Source organism: Bos taurus, chromosome 8, assembly GCF_002263795.3.
Source record: "Bos taurus isolate L1 Dominette 01449 registration number 42190680 breed Hereford chromosome 8, ARS-UCD2.0, whole genome shotgun sequence".
Lineage (NCBI taxonomy): Eukaryota > Metazoa > Chordata > Mammalia > Artiodactyla > Bovidae > Bos > Bos taurus.
In genome coordinates, this window is record NC_037335.1 from 78042377 (window position 1) to 78065759 (window position 23383).

At 38.5% G+C, this 23383-nt stretch overlaps 1 protein-coding gene across 6 annotated transcripts in view; it reads left to right on the forward strand.

The window, feature by feature from the left end:
• NTRK2 (neurotrophic receptor tyrosine kinase 2) overlaps positions 1-23383 on the forward strand; it is a 411482-nt gene that overhangs the window by 88952 nt on the left and 299147 nt on the right. For all 6 annotated transcript variants that reach the window (XR_003035866.2, NM_001075225.2, XM_010808129.4 and 3 more), the window contains exon 11: positions 14350-14449. Coding sequence is in view for 5 of the 6 variants with exons in the window: in NM_001075225.2 (NP_001068693.1) it covers positions 14350-14449 (100 nt within the window). In the remaining variant the exon portion in view is untranslated. The remainder of the gene's footprint in view (positions 1-14349; positions 14450-23383) is intronic.

The window sequence follows — 23383 nt, forward strand, 5'->3', positions numbered from 1 at the left end:
TCAGTATTCTTGCCTGGAGAATTCCATGGGGTCACAAAGAGTCAGACATGACTGAGCAACTAACACACACATAAAGGTGCTGTATAGCCTCTGACTTATTGCTGATGATTCCTGTTTTAAATATTTGTCCTTTAGGGACTTCCTTGGCAGTCCAGTGGTTAAGACCCTACACCCTACAGGGGATATGAGTTCCATCCCTGGTCTGAGAACTAAGATACCACATGTCACTTGGAAGTCAAAAACAAAACAAAAGACAGATACAAACAAATGTTTGCAAGATTGTGGAAAAATAGAAAGCCTTAGATATTACTGCGGGCATGCGTGTGTGCCTGTTAAGTTGCTCAGTCATATCTGACTCTGCGACCCATGGACTGCCAGACTCCTCTGTCCATGGAATTATCCAGGCAAGAATACTGGAGTGGGCTGCCATGCCCTCCTCCAGAAGATCTTCCTGGCTCAGGGATGGAACCTGCAACTCTTGGGTCTGCTGCAGACAGGTTCTTTACCACTAATGCCACCTGGGAAGCCCCTAGATATTGTTAGTGAGAATAAAAAATGGTATGGTAACTTTCAAAAACTTTAAGTTTCTAAAAAAAAAAATTGCCCTTTAAAAGATTATTACTACTATATCAAGAAACCAGGTTTCTCATTCAATTGTTATTCTTCAGTTGCTCAGTCATGTCTGACTCCGTTAACTTGTGGACTGCAGCACGCCAGACTTTAGTCCTTCACTATCTCGTGGAGTCTGTTTAGACTTATGTCTATTGAGTCAATGATGCCATCCAACCATCTCATTCTCTGTCACTCCCTACTCCTCATGCCCTCAATCTTTTCTAGAATTAGGGTCTTTTCCAATGAGTTGGCTCTTTACATCAGGTGGCCAAAGTACTGGAGCTTCAGCTCCAGCATCCGTACTTCCAGTGAATATTCAGGGTTGATTTCCTTTAGAATTGACTGGTTTGATCACCTTGCTGTCCAAGGGACTCTCAAGAGTCTTCTCGAGCACCACAGTTTGAAAGCATCACTTCTTCAGCACTCTGCCTTCTTTATGGTCCCACTCTCACATCCGTACATGACTACTGGAAAAACCATAGCTTTGACTATATGGACCTTTGTCAGCAAAGTGATGTCTCTGCTTTTTAATATGCTGTCTAGGTTTGTCATAGCTTTTCTTTCAAGGAGCAAGCATGTTTTAATTTCATGGTTGCAGTCACCATCTGCAGTGGTTTTGGAGCCCAAGATAATAAGATCTTTTACTGTTTCCAATTTTTTCCCCATCTGCTTGCCATGAAGTGATGGGACTGGATGCCATAATCTTAGTTTTCTGAATGTTACATTTTAAGCCAGCTTTTTTACTCTCCATTTTCACCTTCATCAAGAGGCTCTTTAGTTCTTTTTCACCTTCTGCCATTAAGGTGGTATCATCTGCATACCCAAGGTTATTGATATTTCTCTGGGCAATCTTGATTCCAGCTTGTGATTCATCCAGCCCAGCATCTCATTCAGGGATATGTGTAATTCTTCTTGTTTCCACACCTTCACACTTGTCTCCTTAAATATCTTAATAAAAATTTCAGTGCCTACAGAGTGTAATAAATCCAGTAAGTTCTGAAAGGGGCTGGCCATAGGAGGATATAAAAATATGAATGAAATACAGATCTATCCCTTTGGTTCTTATACTTAGGTCAGAGACCTGAGATGTGAATGTTTGCACCTAAAATGCAAACAGAGGCTGAGCAAAGCAATAGGAGTGGTAGATGTAGACGGGCAGCACCCTGGTCCTTCCTCTTAGGAGAGCTGGAGGAGTCTGTGGGACAGGTTTCACAGCCTATGATGGATGCACGGAATTTGGACACAGAGGAAAGAAGAGGAAGGGTATTGTAGGTGTGTGAACAAGAGCCTGCAAACTGGAAACATTCTTGATTGGAAGGCAGGGTGGGTGAAGGATGGTGGTCAGAGGCAAGGCTGGGGAAGTTGTCCATGAGATCTTGAACCTCAGTGCCAGGTGGTTAGATTTATGGCACAGTGAAGAACATTAAAGGGGGTGTGAGTTCATCTCCCCAGGACTCTGGGGCAGCAGCTCAGGTAAAAACCCAGCAGATTCCTCCATTCTTTTCTTTTCCTTCTTTGTCATGTGCACCCAGTCAAACATCGTGTGAGTTCTGCCTCTTTGTATTCAAACCTGTCCGTCCACAAACTATGGCCCTTGGGCCAAGTTCAGCTTATGTAGTCTATAGGCTAAGAATAGTTTTAACATTTTTAAGTGGTTTTAAAAAAAACAAAAGAAGGATGAAATTTTGTGACATGTGAGCTTTTTATGAAATTCACATGTCAATGTCCATAAATAAAGTTTTATTAGAATAGAATAGGAAATAGAAGGGGAAACAGTGGAAACAGTGTCAGACTTTATTTTTCTGGGCTCCAAAATCACTACAGATGCAGCCATGAAATTAAAAGACGCTTACTCCTTGGAAGGAAAGTTATGACCAACCTAGATAGCATATTCAAAAGCAGAGACATTACTTTGCCAACAAAGGTTCATCTAGTCAAGGCTATGGTTTTTCCTGTGGTCATGTATGGATGTGAGTTGGACTGTGAAGAAGGCTGAGCACCGAAGAATTGATGCTTTTGAACTGTGGTGTTGGAGAAGACTCTTGAGAGTCCCTTGGACTGCAAGGAGATCCAACCAGTCCATTCTGAAGGAGATCAGCCCTGGGATTTCTTTGGAAGGAATGATGCTAAAGCTGAAACTCCAGTACTTTGGCCACCTCATGCGAAGAGTTGACTCATTGGAAAAGACTCTGATGCTGGGAGGGATTGGGGGCAGGAGGAGAAGGGGACGACAGAGGATGAGATGGCTGGATGGCATCACTGACTCAATGGACGTGAGTCTCAGTGAACTCCGGGAGTTGGTGTTGGACAGGGAGGCCTGGCGTGCTGCGATTCATGGGGTCGCAAAGAGTTGGACATGACTGAGCGACTGATCTGATCTGATGCCTGTTTTGGAGAAGGCAATGGCACCCCACTCCAGTACTCTTGCCTGGAAAATCCCATGGACGGAGGAGCCTGGTAGGCTGCAGTCCATGGGGTCGCTAAGAGTCGGACACGACTGAGCAACTTCACTTTCTCTTTTCACTTTCATGCATTGGAGAAGGAAATGGCAACCCACTCCAGTGTTCTTGCCTGGAGAATCCCAGGGACGGGGAAGCCTGGTGGGCTGCCATCTATGGGGTCGCACAGGGTCGGACACGACTGAAGTGACTTAGCATAGCATAGCATAGCATGCCTATTTATATATTGTTGTGGAGAAGGCAATGACACCCCACTCCAGTACTCTTGCCTGGAAAATCCCATGGATGGAGGAGCCTGGAAGGCTGCAGTCCATGGGGTCGCTGAGATTCGGACACAACTGAGCGACTTCACTTTCACTTTTCACTTTCACGCATTGGAGAAGGAAATGGCATCCCACTCCAGTGTTCTTGCCTGGAGAATCCCAGAGACGGGGGAGCCTGGTGGGCTTCCATCTATGGGGTCGCACAGAGTCGGACAGGACTGAAGTGACTTAGCAGCAGCAGCACATATTGTTGTGGCTACTTTTGCACTCAAGGGCATATGGAGTAGTTGCAGCAAAGTCTGTATGGCCTGCAGAGCTGGAAATATTTATCATTTGGCACTTTGCAGAGAAAGTTTACCACAATTGCTTGTTCCTGGATGACTGCCCTGCTTCCCACCCTGTCTCCCTCTGCCACTCTTGTGATCTTCCAGCCTTTCTTCATGCATCAGCCTGACATTTTTTTAATAGTTTTTCTTTTATTTTATAAGTTTCAGCTGTACTATATTGTAATTTCACATCTGTGTACACTAAAGACTGATAATCCCACCAGCCTAGTTACCATCTGTATCATACAGTTGACCCTCTTCACTCATTTTGCTCACCCTGACCCCCTTTCTCTCTGGTAACCACTAATCTGATCTCTGTATCTATGAGTTGGTTTCTTTTTTGTTTGTTTGTTTTGGTTTTTTAGATTCTACAGATGAATGAAATCATATGGTATTTGTCTTTTGTCTGACTTATTTCCGTTACTATAGTACCTTCAAGGTCCATCCATATTGTCACAAATGGGAAGATTTCATTGTTTTTAATGGCTGAGTAATATTCCATTGAATAATACTCAATTCCATTGAGTAATATTCCAATAAATATATATGTATATATTTATATATATCACATATCACATCTTCTTATCCATTCATCTATTGATGGACACTTGGGTTGTCAACACATCTTGTCTATTGTAAATAATGCTGCATTGAACATGTGTGTAGTTGCTAAGTCATGTTTGACTCTTTGCAACCCCATGGACTATAGCCTGCCAGGCTCCCCTGTCCATGGAATTCTCCAGGCAAGAATATTGGAGTGGGTTGCCATTTCCTTCTCTAGGGGATCATCCTGACCCAGGGATCGAACCCACATTTACTGATTTGGCAGTCAGGTTCTTTATCAGTGAGCCACCAGTGAAGCCCCTAAATCTTGCATGTTTCTATTTTGCACGTGTATTCATTTGTATTGTTTTAGAATTGCACGTAAGTGATATCATACAGTATCATCCAAGTTTCTTGTCCACTCTTGGCTGTCCTAAACCCAGTGCAGTGCTGTGGCATGGCGATGGTGGGAACAGAGTGTTACCAGGTAGATAATGGGATCATTCATGGGAAAGCCATGAATGTTGCTTCGCAGTGGATAGTCATGACCACTGAGCATGGAATGCAATGTATGAGCAGGATTCTTGAGGAGGGGATGCCAGGGACAGAGGGTGGACTAGGTGTTCTTTGAGTTCCCAAAGCTGGGTTGGAAGGGAGAGAGGATTACAGAGACCAGACTCCCCTTGTTCTGAAATAGGCAACCTGACACTGAATCCCAGATACCTGTCCATTGCTGGGAGACAATAATTAGAAGGCACACCCTCTCTGTGCCTAAAATTCTTCCCTAGAAATGGTCCATTGAACATATGGGTGCATATATCCTTTTGAATTAGTGTTTTCATGTTCTGGTATAAATACCCAGAAGTAGAATAACTGGGTCATATGGTACCTCTATTCTTAATTTTTTGAGGAAGTCTCCATACTGTTTTACATGGTGGCTGTATCAGTTTACATCCTCACCACCAGTGTTTGAAGATTCTCTCTTCTCAATATCCTTGCCAACATTTGTTATTTCTTGCTTTTCAATAATAGTGTGGGATGATATCTTATGTGGTTTTGATTTGCATTTCCCTAATAATTAGTGATGTTGAACATATTTTCATGTGCTTGTTGGCAATGTGTATGTCTTTGGGAAAAAATGTTTATCCAGATTTTCCATACATTTTTTAATCTGGTTGTTTGGTTTTCTGTTGTTGAGTTGTATGAGTTCTTTAAAAATTTCAATATTAACCCCTTATCAGATATATGATTTGTAAATATTTTCTTTCACTCATAGGTTGAATTTTTATTTTGATGACAGTTTCCTTCACTGTAAAGGAGCTTTTTAGTTTGATGCAGTCTAATTTATTTATTTTTGCCTTTGTTTCACTTGCCTTTGGATTCAGATCTACAAAAACATTTTTAAAACTAATGTCAGTGAGATTATTGCCTATGTTTCCATTTAAGAATTGTATGGTTTCAGGTCTTACATTCAAATTTTTAACTCCATTCTGAGTTAATTTTTGCAGGTGGCATGAGATAGTTTTCTAGTTTCATTGTTTTGCATATGGCTGTCCAGTTTTCCCAGCACCATTTATTGTGTTGAAGAGACTGTTCTTTCTCCACTGTATGTTCTTTGCTCCTCTGTTATAAATTATCTGTATATATATATGGGTTTATTTCTGAGTTCTCACTTCTGTCTCTTGATCTGTGTGTCTGTTTTTGTGCCCATGCCAAACTGTTTTGATTACTGTAGTTTTGTAGTGGAGTGTAAAATCAGGGAGTGAGATACCTCCAACTTTGTTCTTCTATCTCATGATAGTTTTGGCTATTCCGGTTCTTTACTGGTACCATACAAATTTTGGGATTATTTATTCTAGATCTATGAAATACGCCATTGGAATTTTGATAGAGTTTACACAATCTATAGACTGCTTTGGGTACTATGGACATTTTAACAAGATTAATTCTTCCAGTTCATGAATATGGAATATCTTTCCATTTATTTGTGTGTGTGTGTATGTGTGTTTTTTTTTCAATTTCTCATCATCATCTTAGTTTTCTGTGTGCTAGTCTTTTCACTTTTGGTTAAATTTATTCCTAGGTATTTTATTCTTTTGGTATAATTGCAAATGGGATTGTTTTATTAGTTTCCTTTTCTGATAGATCATTGTTAGTATATAGAAATGCCATACATATCTGTACATTGATTTTGTATCCTGTGACTTCACTGAATTAATTTACTGGTTATAATAATTTTTTGGTGGACTCTTCAGGGTTTTCTTAATATGGCATCATGTCATCTGCAAATCATGACAGTTTTACTTTTTCCTTTCTGATTTGGATGCTTTCATTTCTTTTTCTTGCCTAATTTCTATGGCTAGGACTTCCAACATTGTGTTGAATGAAAGCGGAAAGAGTGAGGATTTTTGTCTTGTTGCTGACCTCTTTGTTGAGTTGTTATCATAAGTGGATGTTAAATTTTGTCAGGTGCTTTTCTCTTTATATATTGAGATGATCATGTGTGATTGTTTATCCTTCATTTTGTTAATGTTATGTATCATGTTGATTGATTTGCAGATATTGAACCATCCTTGAATCCCTGGAATAAATTACATTTCATTGTGGTGTATGATCCTTTTAAATCATATCAGATGTATTTTGCTAATATTCATTGAGGATTTTGCATCTGTGTTCATCAAGATATTGGCCAGTTATTTTCTTTTTGGTGTCCTCATCTGGTTTTGGAACCAGGGAAATGTTAGCTTTGTAGAATGCTTTTGGCAGGTTCCTTCTTCTTCAGTTGTTTCCTTTTCTTTTTTTTTTTTTCCTGAAGAATTTGGGAAAGATAGTTCTTAAATATTTGAATGTTTTTGTAGAATTTGCCATTAAAACTACCTGGTCCTGGGCTTTTGCTTGTTGGGAGAATTTTGATTACTGTTTTAATATCCCCACTAGTAATTTGTCTATTCAGATCTTCTATTTCTTAATAATTCAGTCTTGAAAAATTATGTTTCAAGTAGTTTATCTTTTATTATCTTTTATTTTCTAGTAGTTTATCTTTTATTCTAGTTTGTCCAATTTTTTGGCAAATAATTGTAACATCCTCTTATGATCCTTTGTTTTCTTATGATGTCATTGCTATTTCTTCTCTTTCACTTCTGATTTTATATATTTGAGTATCTTTTTTATTAGTCTAGCTGAAGTTTTATTGATTTTATCTTTTTAAAGAGCTAGCTTTTTGTTTTATTGATCTTTTCTATTTTTTGGTCTTTATTTATGTATGCTTGGATCTTTATTATTTCTTTTACTAATATTTGGCTTCATTTGTTATGCTTTTTCTAGTTCCTTTGGGTGTACAGTTAGCTTCCTTATTTAGGACTTTTCTTGTTTATTGAGATTGGCCTATATTGCTATGAATGTCCCTCTTGTGACCAGTTTTGCTGCATTCCAAAGACTTTGGTATGTTAAATTTCTATTTTCCTTCATCTCTATGCATTTTTATTTCTTCAAAGACCTATTGGTTGTTCAGTAACATGTTGTTTAATCTCCAGTTTTTGTAGTTTTTCCAATTTTTTTCTTGTGACCAAGTTTTAGTTTAATATAATTGTCTTTGGAGAAGATGTTTGATATGATTTTAATCCTCTTAAATTTATTGAGACTTGTTTACTGACCTAACATGTGAATTGTCTTGAAGAACCTTCCATGTGCCCTTGAGAAGAATGTTTATCTACTTCTTTTTGATGGAATGTTCTATGTATATCTGGAAGGTCATCTGGTCTAACATGTCAAAGTCTGATATGTCCTTATTAATTTTCTTTTTGGATAATCAACCCATTGATATAAGTGAGGTGTTAAGTCTCCTGCTATTATTATATCTCTTTCAAGTTCTCCCTTTCAGTTCAGTCACTTAGTCGTGTCCAATTCTTTGTGACCCCACAGACTGCAGCTTGCCAGGCCTCCCTGTCCATCATCAAATCCTGAAGTTTACTCAAACTCATGTCCATTGAGTCGGTGATGCCATCCAACCGTCTCATTTGCTGTCGTCCCCTTCCCCTCCCACCTTCTATCTTTCCCAGCATCAGGGTCTTTTCAAATGAGTCAGCTCTTTGCATCAGGTGGCCAAAGTATTGGAGTTTCAGCTTCAACATCAGTCCTTCCAATGAATATTCAGGACTGATTTCCTTTAGGATTGACTGGTTTGATCTCCTTGCAGTCCAAGGGACTCTCAAGAGTCTTTTCCAACACCACAGTTCAAAAGCATCAATCCTTTGGTGCTCAGCTTTCTTTATAGTCCAACTCTCACATCCATATATGACTACTGGAAAAACCATAGCCTTGACTAGACGGACCTTTGTTGGTAAAGTAATGTCTCTGCTTTTTAATATGCTGTCCAGGTTTGTCATAACTTTTCTTCCAAAGAGTAAGCGTCTTTTATTTCATGGCTGCAGTCACCATCTGCAGTGATTTTGGAGCCCAAAAAGATAAAGTCTGCCACTGTTTCCACTGTTTCTCCACCTTTGATGGCATCAGATGCCATGATCTTTGTTTTCTGAATGTTGCATATTTGTTCTGTATATCTTGGTGCTCCTGTATTGGGTGCATATACCTTTTTAAATATTATATCTTCTTCCTGGATTGACCCCTTTATCATTATTTAATGCCCTTTGTCTTTTGTTACAGTGTTTGTTTTAAAGTTTGTTTTGTCTGTTATGAATATAGCTATTCCAGCTTTCTTTTTATTCCATTTTCATGGAATATCTTTTTCCATTTCTTCATTTTCAGCCTGTGTGTATTCTTTCTTCTGAAGTTCTTCTGTATGTTGTAGGCAACATACAGACAGATCATGCTTTTTAATCCATTTAGTCACTCCATGTCTTTTGATTGGTGAATTTAACCCATTTACATTTAAGAAATTATTGACCAGTATATATTGTCATCATTGTGTTAGTTGTTTTATGGCTATTTTTGTAGTTCTTTTGTGTTCCTTTCTTATTCTCTTTCTCTTTTATCTTGAGTTTGGTGGTTTTCTTTAGTGTTATGTTTAGATTCTCTTATCATTTTTTCCCTCTTTTTACTATAAGTTTTTTCCTTGTGATTACTGCGACATTCACATATAACACTGTATGTAAGTAATATCCTGTTTTAAGTTGGTAGTAACTTAAGTTTGAATACATGCCAAAGCTTTATCTTTTTTACACCCCATCCCCATGATTATACTTGTGATGGAACAAGTAGAGGCTCTGTTCATCTAGTTTTCAGATCCTTTTCTGAGGAAATTATTTCATATTTAGTTGTAGACTTGCTGTGTCTATGGTAGGAGATGAGTTTAGGATCTTCCTACACCACCGTCTTGAACCCTCTCCCCTGAGTGACCTTTTTAAAGCACAAAATAAGATCACTCTTTTATTGTCATTCTCAGAGTCTTCTCAATGTATTGTGATGAAACTTTTGTTTTATAAACCCAACTCCTCATGATGGTTAATAGGGCCCTGCATATCTTGCCCTTGTCTGTCTCTCTGACTCCATCTGCATACTCTCCTCACTGTTTGCCAGTTTTCTTTTTAAAATGCTCTCTTGCATGCTCCAGGCTTACTTTTGTCTCATAGTTTTCACACTTGCTTTTTTCTTTAGGAGGCATGCACTTCCCAATGGCCACCACACAGTTTTAGCTAGAGTGGCTAGCAGCATCCATTATCCTATTTCATTTTCTTCTGAGTAGTTATTATTGTGATAATTATCTTGAGTATTTATTTGTTTACATGTTTAATATCCTTTTCCTTTCCCTGATTCTTTAGTAAGATTCTTAGTATAGGTGACCTGGTCAGTGTTTTTCCCAGCTGTATTCCTAGTCCTTGGAATAGTACTTGACACCTAGAGGTGATTAGACTGATGATGAACACTATAGAATGGGTTCAAGAAGAGAAGGATTGGAAGTCGGGTGATGATTTAGGTATTTGGTTCAATAATAAAGAGATATGATGAATATTTAAACCAAGGCCATGGCAGTGGGACCAGAAGGCTCAAAAAGAGATGCAACTTAACTGCAACTTATAACATGCACATCCAGTATTTGGAGACACACACATGTTTCCACAGATGACTATATACATTGAAACAGCAAGAAAAACTGCTGTGTTAAATCAACTGCAGAATGTTTTTTAATTCCTTCCTTGTGCAGTCATTTAAGTTTTTACTCTCATACCAAAACACTTAATGTTTCTTGGTTTGAGAATGCTGTTTGTGTATGTAAGGAATCCAAGGAATGTGCATTAAACCCACTGATGCGTATGTATCTCAATTACTAAAAATCATATGCTAACTTCAGTTTTCTCTTTTGAATCCAAATGCTAAATTTAAGCCCCTAATTGGTATTTCTCAATGTTTGAACTGGGTATTAGAATTAGGGTATTAGAGAGCAAGATCAGTGAAAATAATCCTTGTTGAAAGTCTGTATATTTTGACTCCACCTGTAGCCCCTAGGAATTTGTATGAGAGTGCAGGTCAATGTTTTGTAGAATTTAAAGAAAATTTCAAAATTATGTGTGGATCAAACATTTAATACATCAATAGCCCCTGATCACCAGAAAGATCATTAGATTAGAAGAAAAGTTTCAGAGTCAGGGAGCTGATACAAAATTCAGTGGTATTTTCAAAGCCTTTGGAAGACACTTGCAAGCAACAAGTGCTCCTCATAAATGCTGCTGAATTTTCAGAGCAGAGCAGCTCCTTATTGTATGCTGAGAGGTAGCCTTAGATAAAACCAACCAACCAACTAGCCAATACTCCTTTTCTCCCTTGTGAAGACACTCCTACCCCAACAAACATACACACAGTACATGAAACTCTGCATTTATCAAATAATTTGTCTTTGAGGAAATGATTCTTTTCATTGTCATAGGTGTCTTTGTTTATTAAAACATTCTTTACATTTAGAACTGCTTCAATAGGTTTAAATATTTGCTAGCAGATCATTAACTGCTTTTCTGGAGTCAATCACCTTTCCATTTTCTAAGTTAACTTAAACATTCCATAATGAAATAAAGAATGCAGGGTAGGTATATTATTCCCACGTACAAATGAGGGAACAGAGTCTTAGAAAAGTGAAGCATCTGTGAGCTGTCACAGCTGGTAAAGGTGAGGTATCCTGGAAACATAAGGACAAAGGTTTCCTGAATGCCAATCAGATACATTCTGAAGTGGGGAAGACTGTACTGTGGCTCTGCAGAGAGATCCTGGGACTCAGGGCGGGTCCTCCAAATCTCTCTTCATCTCAGATACCTTCCTATAAGATAGTGCTTGAACTTGTTTATCTGTATAATTTTGGAATTTAATAATAGGGGAGAGAAACTAATAGCTGATGATCTCTTTCCTATGAAAATATTAGTTATAAATAAAGATTGAAAAAGAAATACACAAAACCATCAGATGAGGGAAATGATCTTGGTTAGAACAAGTTGATCCCTAACTTGCCTTTTAGGAATCACTACAATTCTATTTGTATATAGGTCACAGAGACAGAATTAAGTGTGTGCTCAAACATCTGTAGAAGTGTTGCCTGGGAGAGCCACTCACAACTGAAGCAGCAGAGAAAGAGAAATATCACACCTTTGTTCCACCCTAGACAAGTGTTTGGCATGTGCTCTTTTCTGTGTTTTGCGGCTTATCTAATGCTGTCTCCATCTAACCCCATCTGAAGGTTCTGCTGGGGGGACTTCAGTGTGTGTGTGCTCAGTCATGTCCTACTCTTTGTGTCCCCTTGGACTGTAGTCTGTCAGGCTCCTCTGTTTATGGAATTTTTCAGGCAAAAATACTGGAGTGAGTTACCATTTCCTTCTCCAGGGGATCTTCCTGACTCAGGGATTGAGCATGCGTCTCTTCTGTTTTCTGCATTGGCAGCCTGATTCTTTACCACTAGCACCACCTAGGAAGCCATAGCCATGTGTTTTTATTATTCTGCTTTCACTCTCAGCCACACACTTTGAAAATGCAATGTAGTGGATAAATCACACATAAATCACAGGTTTTATATTTGCTAGGCTTTTATTTCAACCCACTCCAGTGTTCTTGCCTGGAGAATCCCAGGGACGGGGGAGCCTGGTGGGCTGCCGTCTGTGGGGTCGCACAGAGTCGGACACGACTGAAGCGACTTAGCAGCAGCAGCAGCAGCAGCAGCAGCAGGCTTTTATTTCAGTCCCAAGCTTGAGAGGTATGATCTGGGGCTGCTTTCTTATGTTTTTCTAAATCTCAGTTTTATTATCATCATCATTATCATCATTATGGCAAACATAATTAATTACTTTTAAACTAGGCACTGTGTCAAGCCCAATACCTATATTAACTGATTGATGATATACAACAACCTGCAAGGTAGAGTTATTATATCCCCTAGTTTATATATGAGGATTATGAGGTGCTGAGAGGTTAAGTGATTTGTAAACCATGCAACTAATAAGTGGTAAATCTAAATTCTGAACTTGGAGAATTTATCTTCTTAATCTCCACTTGACACTGCCTCTCACTATGGTATATGAATACCATATATAGTATATTATATGGGCATATTAATCAGGATAAGCTATGCTGTGGTAACAAAAATCCCAAAATTTCAGTGGCTTAAAACAATAAAAGCTTATTTCTTGTTTCATTACAGGTATTGACTGGGAGTTCTGTCAGCCTCATCCTCGTTCCAAAATGAGGCAGACATATCAGCCACATTTTGAAAATTCAGCATTTATTTTGGCACCAAGCAAGAGTACACTGCCCTTAGTGCTATTAACATTATTATCAATGGATAATTTTTCTTGTGGAGGACTGTCCCGGGCACTTCAGTATGTTTAGCAGCATGCCTGGGCTTCCCTGGTGGCTCAGCTGGTAAAGAATCTGCCTGCAATGCAGGAGACGTGGGTTTGATCCCTGGGTTGGGAAGATCCTCTGGAGAAGGGAATGGCTATCCACTCCAGTATACTTGCCTGGAGAGTTCCATGGACCATATGGTCCATTGGGTTGCAAAAAGTTGAACACGACTGAGCAAGTTTCACTTCATTTCACTTCAAAATCACCTTAACCATCAAGCACTTCTTTCCACAGAGTGCTAATTAAGTTCTAGCTAAACTATATCCAGATACAGCTATCCATCTGTTGTTGTCAATAAAGTTTTATTGGAACACCGACAAGCCCATTTGCTTGCATATTGTCTATGTCTGTTTTCACACTACAGCAGTGGAATTGACTAGCTGCAACAGAGATTTACAATATGAGGCTTTACAGGAAAAGTTTGCCAACTCCTGGTTTATAAAAACAGACATATTTTGGCAGTGGGACTTTGGGGGTGAATAACAAAAATGGAAGACAGCCCTATGTCCATCTTTTTTTCTAAATTATTAGTGTGTACTTAGCATTATGCACTTGTGTCTTTGTGGTTTCCAGCTCGGAGCTGTGACAAGATTCACAAAGATATGCATTTACTGTCTTGTGTGATTCGCAACTTGCAATTACACTTTAAAAAAAAAAAAACCCTGTATTGATCTTTCTCATACATACAGAAAAGGTCACATGTCAAGTCTACAACCCCATGAGCCTTCACAGGCTGAGCTCACTCTCCACTTCTTTCCTGCCTCCTTCTAGACCTGCTCACTGCTCCAGGCATTCTGACTTCCTAAGAGCAACAATAGCCAACTTAAAAAAAAAAATCTTTATTATGGACAACTCTCAAACATGTACAGGGTAGAGAGAATAGAGAAATGAATTCCCCTGTAACTTTCAGCAGCTTCAAAAAGTATTAGGATTTTGTCATTCATGTTTTATATTCTCTCTCTTCTCTTTCTAGATAGGTATGCAGGTATATAGGTAATAGATAAAATATCTATTTATGTATTATATAATATATGATGAGTTAGTATACGTTTATCCAAATAACATCAATTGGATGAATATTTTTATTAGCTTTAACTTACAGTTTCTCACTTGTAGAATAAGGATAATAATAGGACCTATATACTTCTTCCTAGGTTTGTTGAAGAATAAGTGAATTGATACCCATAAAGTTCTTAGAAAATCAAGTAGTAATTATTCAATAAATATTAACTGTCTTCAGCAGCAGCAGCAGCTTCAGGGTGCAAGGAACTAATGAATAAGGTCATGACTGCCCTCTGTTCTTTTCTCTAGGTCTATGCTGTGGTGGTAATTGCATCTGTAGTGGGATTTTGTCTACTGGTAATGCTATTTCTGCTGAAGTTGGCAAGACACTCCAAGTTTGGCATGAAAGGTAAGAAGGGTTGTGTTTATTTTACTACTTATGTGGAATCATTTTGGCTTATGACTAATGCTAAGTACCACTAAAGAAGGAAGCAGCTAGATTTACAATGACTAGAATTGAAGGCTGAGAAAACAGCAACAAAGCTATGATACTACAAATCAAGACAGAGCAAAGTCATGTTGATTACTCAGCACTACCCACTTTCAATGAGGACAATTGTCCCGGAAAACATAGAACTGGTTTCTTGCGTTTTCAAGTGACTAATTATGTCTGAGTTTTGCTTTTACTTCAGAAAAGCAGGCTAGTGCCAGTAGGCAAGTGACAGACACACATATTTTGTGTAAAAAAAGGTCCTTTCTGTTGTACATTTGACTTCTAGAATTTCCATGGCATGCTTTTTGTGTTGCTGCTACATTTTCAGATTCTCATCTTTTGAAATTTAAAGTGTTGGGAAGCAAAATAAGAACAGCTATTGGAGGTACATTGAAGCATTGTGAATGAGTCACTTCTTATTTTAGTGGAAAAGGTCCTAGAGCTTGAATAAAAATTAGGGTTTGTGTTGCCCACAATAGACCATTGGTCTCTTTTAGAAAATTGAAAATTCATTTCGGGGGGATATAAGTAGGCAAGAGTTTTAGTGATTAAAAAGCATTTGCTCCGATATTTAAACCTATGTATTGACTTATGTTATTGGTGAATTCTTCATGGTCTCTTATAAATGCCACTAGCTGGGGAAAGCTGTGACACCACAGTTAGTGGTGTCTTAATTGTGTTGGGGAGACAGCTGGATGGGTTTTCTTGATCTATATTGCTCATCACATTTACTGTTATTGTTGCCTGCTTACTTGGAAATGATGTTTAAGTAGCAGTAGGTTGTCCATTGTATAGCAGGCTCCGGGGTGGATCAGATCCATTTTGATGCTTTCTCCTTTCTTTTTGTGTGTGCCCATGAACAAGATGCCGAAACCTGAAATGAATGAGGAGGAACAGTGGTAAAGGCCTTAAATATAATGGCTAAACCTCCTCCTGACTCCCCCTTTGGCCTCTTGATCCGTGACATTTCTTCTGAAGGAGGAAAGATCTCTCATTCTGCAGTTATGAATAAGGCTTAAGTGGTGGTGATGGTGGACGGGGCTGTTCTCCAATGAGTTTTTATTAGTCCTATGGTGGTGGTTTGCAAACTTGACTGCCTCAGAAACTCCTGGAGGGCTTATGAAAACACAGACTTTCTGGGTTACTCCAAGAGTTTCTGATTTAATAGATCTGCTGTGGGCCTGAAAATTGGCATTTCTAACAGTTTCCAAGGAATGCTGATGCTGTTTTTCCCAAACATTCTCAGAGAGTCACCTTTCTATGGGATACACATGGGCTCCCAGGTCTCTTTCCAAGAGTGACAAGATGTGGGGATAAGCATTGCAAACCAGACCCACCCACAGCTTTGAGGACCTTTCTGTGTCCCTGGATTCAGCTGGTGCCCCAGTCTGGGCTAGGGTTTTCCTCTCTGTATGTCAGCCACCTGCCATGGGATTTGGTTCTCCTCATCTTGATCAGATGCTTCTTTTCCTTAGAAGCACTTGTGGTGAATATCCCCAAGAAGTTTTATTAGACGGAGATTCTAGCTCCATCACTTTTCTGCCTTGAGGGTAGGGTTGGAAGCTCTCATCTTATGGAATCTCCAGAGGAAGGATATGTCTTAGGTCCTCCTGGGAGCTCAGAAAGGCTTTGGAAACTGTAGGAGCAATATTTGGGAGTCAATCTTCATTTCTACTTTGTGTTAAGACAATAACAGAATAATGGTCTGTAAATGTGAACATGCTCTGTAGTGTAGTGATGGAGAAGAATAAAAGGCAGATGTTTTGTTTCACAGAAGATCGTGTTTCATATAGTGACTCTAGCACTAAGACTAAAAATGTATCTTATCTGTATAATTTGGGATGACCACTGCAAAGCACCTACAATTTTGGGATATAACCTAAATGTAACTTTAACGATTGGTAAGAAAAGGTTTTACTTAACCTTGCCACAGAGCCAATAGATGGCTTTCTTCAAGCAGTAACTACTAGAGCTTATGTTTTACTCCCTTATTTTTAGACATAAATAAAATTGTTTTTAAAAATTTGTCTCGGAGGTTCTTGTTTAGAATAGCTTCCTTCTCTACTGTTAACTACATATCTATCTGTGTCATAGTTTGAACAAATGGGCCTGAGTTGAGGTTCTTGATTTATGGTCAGATGCTGAGCTGTAACTTGGGGATCTAGAAAAGATGAGGTTCATGTAATGAAACTACATAAAGCGTGGTGTTTAGCAATTAATGTAAGTTAAAAGGACCTCATGTATAGCACAGGGAACTGTATCCTATTTCTTATCATAACCTACTATGGAAAAAAAGCTGAAAAGGAATATATATATATATATATATATATATATAATATATATCCACTTGTACATATACTTTCGAGGAGGCTCGTGGGATGCAGGAGACATTGGAGATGTGGGTTTGATCTCTGGGTGGGGAAGATCTGTGGAGAAGGGCATGGCAATCCACTCCAGTATTCTTGCCTAAAAAAAAAAAAAAAAATCTCATGAACAGAGGAGCCTGGCGGGCTACAGTCCATAGGGTTGCAAATTGTTGGACTAGACTGAAGTGACTGAACATGCATGCACACATACTTGGTGTATATATTATGTGTGTGTGTGTGTGTGTGTGTGTATGTGTGTTTATTTGTGGTAAACCTGAAAGTGTAGTTGTAAATCAACTCTACTTCAATAAAAAGAAGTTAATGTACTTTAAATGCTATTAGAACTTGAATTACTGTTGAAAAACATGCATCTTGAAAAGGGGAGAATATGTAAAAACACTGTTATACTCTGAAATGAACAGAAAACACTTCACTAGTGGTTTCTGAGTGACAGCAGTAAGAAATGTATGTAAGCTTGGCCAGAACCAATGCCTTGGTTCTTTATGAGAGGCCAATGGCTGATGTGCAAATGAGCTGTTCCAAATGGAACTCTTGCCCTCCTAAGCACCTTCGGGGACATTCTACCCCCATTCATATTCTCTTGTCCTGGAGATAGGTTGAGACTGAAGGGTGGCAGCCGGCCCGTCCATAGGTATTTGTAGCTTTTCACCCATCCCAGCATTGTACGCTTCAGTCCATGGTAGCAGTGTTGAGACTGTAAATTACAGTGCAATACTATTGATTTGATGGGTCCCGGGTAACCCAAACCAGAAATCCCTTAAAATCACACTATAGCTGCATGAAGGGCAACTCAAGCTTTATAGGTCAACCCTAGAACCCAAGCAGCATCAGTGGCATTGCTTTCCATGGAAGGGTGATCCTTAAATTCCAAAGTGGGGAGTTAAACCTAGATCTTAGAATACAGCAGTGTTGCATTCTTTTCAGGTAAGTCTATGTGACTGCAGCTGTAAGCTTCATGCTGCTGCTAAGTCGCTTCAGTCGTGTCCGACTCTGTGCGATCCCATAGACGGCAGCCCACCAGGCTCTGCCATCCCTGGGATTCTCCAGGCAATAACACTGGAGTGGGTTGCCATTTCCTTCTCCAATGTAAGCTTCATAGGTTTTTTTTAAAAAAATCTGTTCTTTCAGTTCATGGTAACTGAATCCTGATGGTGTAATCTAGAAGACAGAGGCCAGACTGTGAGCTCCAGAGTTCATAATGATCTTGTTCATCATTACTTACCCAGTGTTGAGGCCAAAGTTGACAGTTGATTAATTTTAACTGGTAGAATGAAAGACCACAGAGAATTTTCAACTCCATCCACATTAGCCTGGTAATTGGAAAATAGTAAATATTTGGAGGCCAACTGGTATGTAAATGGGCTTCCCTGGTGAGTCAGCTGGCAAAGAATCTGCCTGCAATGTTGGAGACCTGGGTTTGATCCCTGGGCTGGGAAGATCCTTTGGAGAAGAGAAAGGCTACCCATTCTAGAATTCTGTCCTGGAGAATTCCATGGACTGTATAGTTCATGGGGTTGCAAACAGTCAGACACAACTGAGCGACTTTCACTTGTACATGAATGGTTAAAGAAAGATCTTGGAGTTTTTCTAAGCTTCTATACTTAAAAAAATTACTCCAGTTAAGTAATGGTTATAGACAGGAAGTCATTTTGTCCAGGTTTTGTCTTAGGATATATAGGTTTTCACATACAATTTTAAAGTAGTATTGTTGTTGAAGTTTGGAGGGTTCACTTTAGCTTTCCATTTTGCACATGAAAGTTAGTTGAAAGTTAGGTCACTCAGTTGTGCTCGACTCTTTGTTACCCCATGGACTGTAGCCCACCAGGCTCCTCCATCCATGGGATTCTCCAAGCAAGAATACTGGAGTGGGTTGCCATTTCCTTCTCCAGTGGATCTTCCCAACCCAGGGATTGAACCCAGGTCTCCCGCATTGCAGGCGGATGCTTTAACCTCTGAGCCACCAGGGCACATGAGCATCTTCAATTTCTGCCTGTCTGCATCTTGAATGTATGGCCTCAGAATATGCTTCTTTGTCCAACTTTGAGGCTGGCAGAAACGCCAGATGGTGGCTCCCATCTTGGTGTTAGCCTAGAAATTATGTTTCATTATTGCTTGATATGCTTGAAACCTCTTGTTAGCACGTCTAATAGACTATCAGCCCTTTTTCAATAAAAATGTCAAGGGGTAGAATTTACCCTAGTCCATTTCTCTATGCTTCTTTCTGTGTCTTGACACCATTCTTTTGGTTTTTGGTTGAATATCTAGTTACCATAATTCCAGAGTCCTGAATAAAGCTCCTCTGTTAGTGTTTGGCCCTCTGTATAGGGATTAGTCATATGTGTGCTTAATATGGATGCATGAACTGTATAACACATCTATCTAAATCTATGTTTATGTCAATACCCCTAGGTAAGTACATAATTTGATCCTTTTTCTTTGAAGACTGCCTATGATTCATTTTAATTTTCACTGAAATAGAGCTCAAGGCCCTTCCCAGAGCAGCTCTACTGCCAAAGGAACAGGCAACCCGGCTTTTGAATTCTCTCATTTTTATTGTAACCAAGTCTTGTATTTAGTTCTCACATTGCTTCCTGGCTCCCTTTCTTTGGTGAAAATGTAGAAGTGCACATAAAGAGGAAATGGAAGCATCTAGGGGCATGAGGGCTGCCAAGTCTTCTAAGAGTGCTCCACTTTGGGAGCCCTGCCTGATGGCACTGATGGGTACAGGGCTGGAAAAAACTAAGGGAGCCAGAAGGGCAGAGCAGGGTTGGCAGCCATCACACTGGTGAAGAACAGTGGTGGCCATCAGCTTTCCGTTAGTTGTGTTTCCCGATGGAAGTCCACGTACGATATTATTCGCTCCATACAGAGGCATCCTTTGTCCTTCTGGAGTAAGTTATCAAAGTGACCTGAAGAGATCCCACAGGAGGAACTAGAATAGGAAACCTTTTCTCTTATTTAGGTTTGACGGCCTACAGATCTCCTCTGCAGGCCCCTCTGCTTACACATAAACCACCCAGATGCCTTCTGATAGTTCCGATTCATAGTTGACTGAAAAACTTTGCTGCCTGAGAACACAGAGCCAGGTTTTAACCCCAGATTCAAGGCCCCTAGTTTAAGTTTCTCCTCTTATATAAATGATCTTCTAAACGTCTTTCAAGAGCAACCAAAATTTTAGTTCTTTAAAAATATTCATAAACATAGTGGGGCCAAAGCTAAAGAGGTTAAAGGTTAAATAAAGCCTTTTATATAAGCTGAAAACAATTCTGGAAAATTTAGGAGGTTGAGTTTAACAGATATTTGGATCAAGTTTTAAAAGAGGGAAAAATGTGACTGAAAGCCAGAAACACAGTTATATAGAAACATCTGTAAGGACAAACTGTTTTCCATATGACCCTTCCCCCCACACACTATTTTTTTTTTAAGACAAATCACATTAAAGTATTATAACAGTAACATGTGAATGCATTCTTGTTTTTCAAAATTTCAAGCACATTTGTGATACATAGAGCTATAAGTATTGTAACAGTAACATGTGAATGCATTCTTGTTTTTCAAAATTTCAAGCACACTTGTGATACATAGAGCTAAAAGTACGGTAACAGTAACACGTGAATGCATTCTTGTTTTTCAAAATTTCAAGCATATTAGAGATACACAGATATATAGAACTCACCTTCCTCTCCCACTGCCATTTCCACTCCTAATGATAACCTCCTTAACCATTCCCAGTGCATATATTATGTCAATAATAAAATACATGGCTTACTCATTATGTAGATACTTTAATATAGTCATTTATGGTTGCATAAGAAATCATAACACAAATTTGTTTTAATCTTTTTAAAAGTACCAATTTAACTTATAGATCTTTCTGAATCAGTTTCTAGGCATCTACCTCATTTTGTTCTAGTATTTCTGAGGCCTCTGGCATCAGGCTACCTGGGTCTGAATCCTGGCTCTCCTCATTTCAAATGTGTGACTTTGAGCAAATTTCTTATTATCTCATCCTCAGGATTTCCATCTATACTAGGGCAATAATTGTACCCATCTCAGGGAGTTTTTGTAAGACAAACAGTTCATGTATGTGGAGCATTTTGAAATGTTACTGGCATTTAATAGTTACTATACTGACTAAAGAGCAACAATACAAATATTTACTGTAACTTTGTTATTTCATTATTATTTTAAATGAGTTGGAAAATGTAAAAAAATTTAAATTTTTACCCAATCTGTAGAAAAGTGATTAACATCTTACTTATAAAGATAAATATTTGGAAATGGATTGCTGAGAGAAGAGGTTTGTATATTTTATATGTTGATTTTAAATGTTAATAAATTACCTTGCAGAAATGCTTTATTAATTTTTACTCCCATCAGTAGTAGATAAAGACATCATTTTGTTTATGCTTTCACCCATATCACATATTATCAAGCTTTTATATTTTTGCCAATTCACTTAAAATGCTGTTCTGATTAATAATAAGGCTAAGCATCTTTATCAAGTGGAGAATAGAAAGAAATGTTTATTTGTTGATTTACCTTCTAAATTGTATCTATCAATCTTTTATTGGCTATATATATTGCTCACATTTTCTTCTATTCTTTTGACTTTTAAAATAGTAGCTTTTGGCAAACATTTCATTTTTTTGTAGAAGCAAATCTGTCCATGTTTTCCATATAAGTTTTGCATTTTGCTGAGGAAATCATCCCCTCCCTGAGACTGTAAACACACTTTTTGATATTTCTTTCACTAGTTTTACTTTGTATGTATGTTTTTTAACTTGACCTTTACTCTCTTTGAAATTCTTTTTCTATTTTTAAGTTGATGTGAAGTACTCTGTCTTTTTCAGACATAGATTCAATAAAGATGTTTGTGAGACGTTTTTAGAGAGAGACCAACAATATTATTTTAACTTTCTGGAATCAGAAAGTCATTAATAAAAAGAAATTTTGAAGAGCTTAGTGAATTTTTTTTAAGTAAGTAGTAAACTTTGTTGGTTCTCCTATTTTATTCTCACCCAGGAGTATCAGACAATATAGGATTTTTTTTTTTTAAACTTCCCTCCCCAGCTTGAATAGAGTTTAGCATTCTCTTAGTAGGGAACTAAATTTGTCAGTAACAATCAAATCCTTGGAAATTTCATAAAAGATGTTTAGTTGCAAGAGTTATTGAGTAATTTGACAAAGTGAAAATTTGTCAAAAGAGCCCAAGTGTGCCATTGTTGTCTGTTGGAGATGTTATATAAAGCTTTACCCTTATGTTTGTGAGGTGAAGATCTGCTATCTGAAGTCTCTTACTTCTTATAGGGTCACCATTTGGCTTTTGTCTACCTGAGGGCAGAACATGCTTTTTCTTTGCAGCATATTGAAAATGGGCCCAGAACCTTCAGGAATGGCTCCATCAGGCAAGGCAGGGAGCAGAAGCAGCAGCATTTTTCCCATTAGCTTTTCTTTTTTTTTTTTTTTTGCCTTTTTTAAAAAAATTTAATTTTATTTATAAACTTTAAAATATTGTATTAGTTTTGCCAAATATCGAAATGAATCTGCCACAGGTATACATTTGTTCCCCATCCTGAACCCTCCTCCCACCTCCCTCCCCATATCATCCCTCTGGGTTGTCCCAGTGCACCAGCCCCAAGCATCCAGTATCGTGCATCGAACCTGGACTGGCAACTTGTTTCATATATGCCATTAGCTTTTCAAATGCACTGACCGCAAACTTTTAAAATTCCCTGTCATACGTAGACACCCCATAAGCCCAGTGCGATTCAGGGGAGAACTCAGGTATGCCTGTTATGTAGAGGGTGCAGCTGTATTGTTTAGGGACTTCCCATGCTATGAGTCTTGTGAAAAGATAGAGAGTCCTTTAAGAAATTCAATTTTGTACTTAAACATCAGGAGCACTTGCTATCCTCTCTTTGGTCCTCCGTAAATCCCGCGGTGAACTCACTTTGACCTTACACAGATCATCATGCACTGAAAAGAGGCTTCCAAAATTGGAAAATCTGCTACTTTTCTTCTTGTTTTCATCCTTTGTTTCTCTTTTTTTTAACCTCTCATTTTTCTTCCTGCCATTTTGTCCTTCCACATCTCTGTGCTTCCTAATTTAGCATTCTTCCCTCCCTATTTTGATTTTCTTCCTCCTCATTCCTAGCATCTGATTTTGGTGGACCAGCTTTTCAGAATTTGTGAAGAAGACAGATAATAACTTGGCTTAAGTTCTAACATATGCTCTGGTTTTATCCTACTTTATTTTGGGCAAGAATACTGAATGACTCGGGGAGTAAATTTAGCTCTAAATCAGCGGAACTGTCACGTGGTAACTCAGAAGACAGCCTGTTTGAATACTGCACATCCTTCATGTTTGTAAGTTGTTAACTCTTAAGTCTTCAAACCTAGGAGTTATGGAAATATTGGAAGCTTATGAATCAGACAAGTTTGGGTTCAGATTTCATGTCTT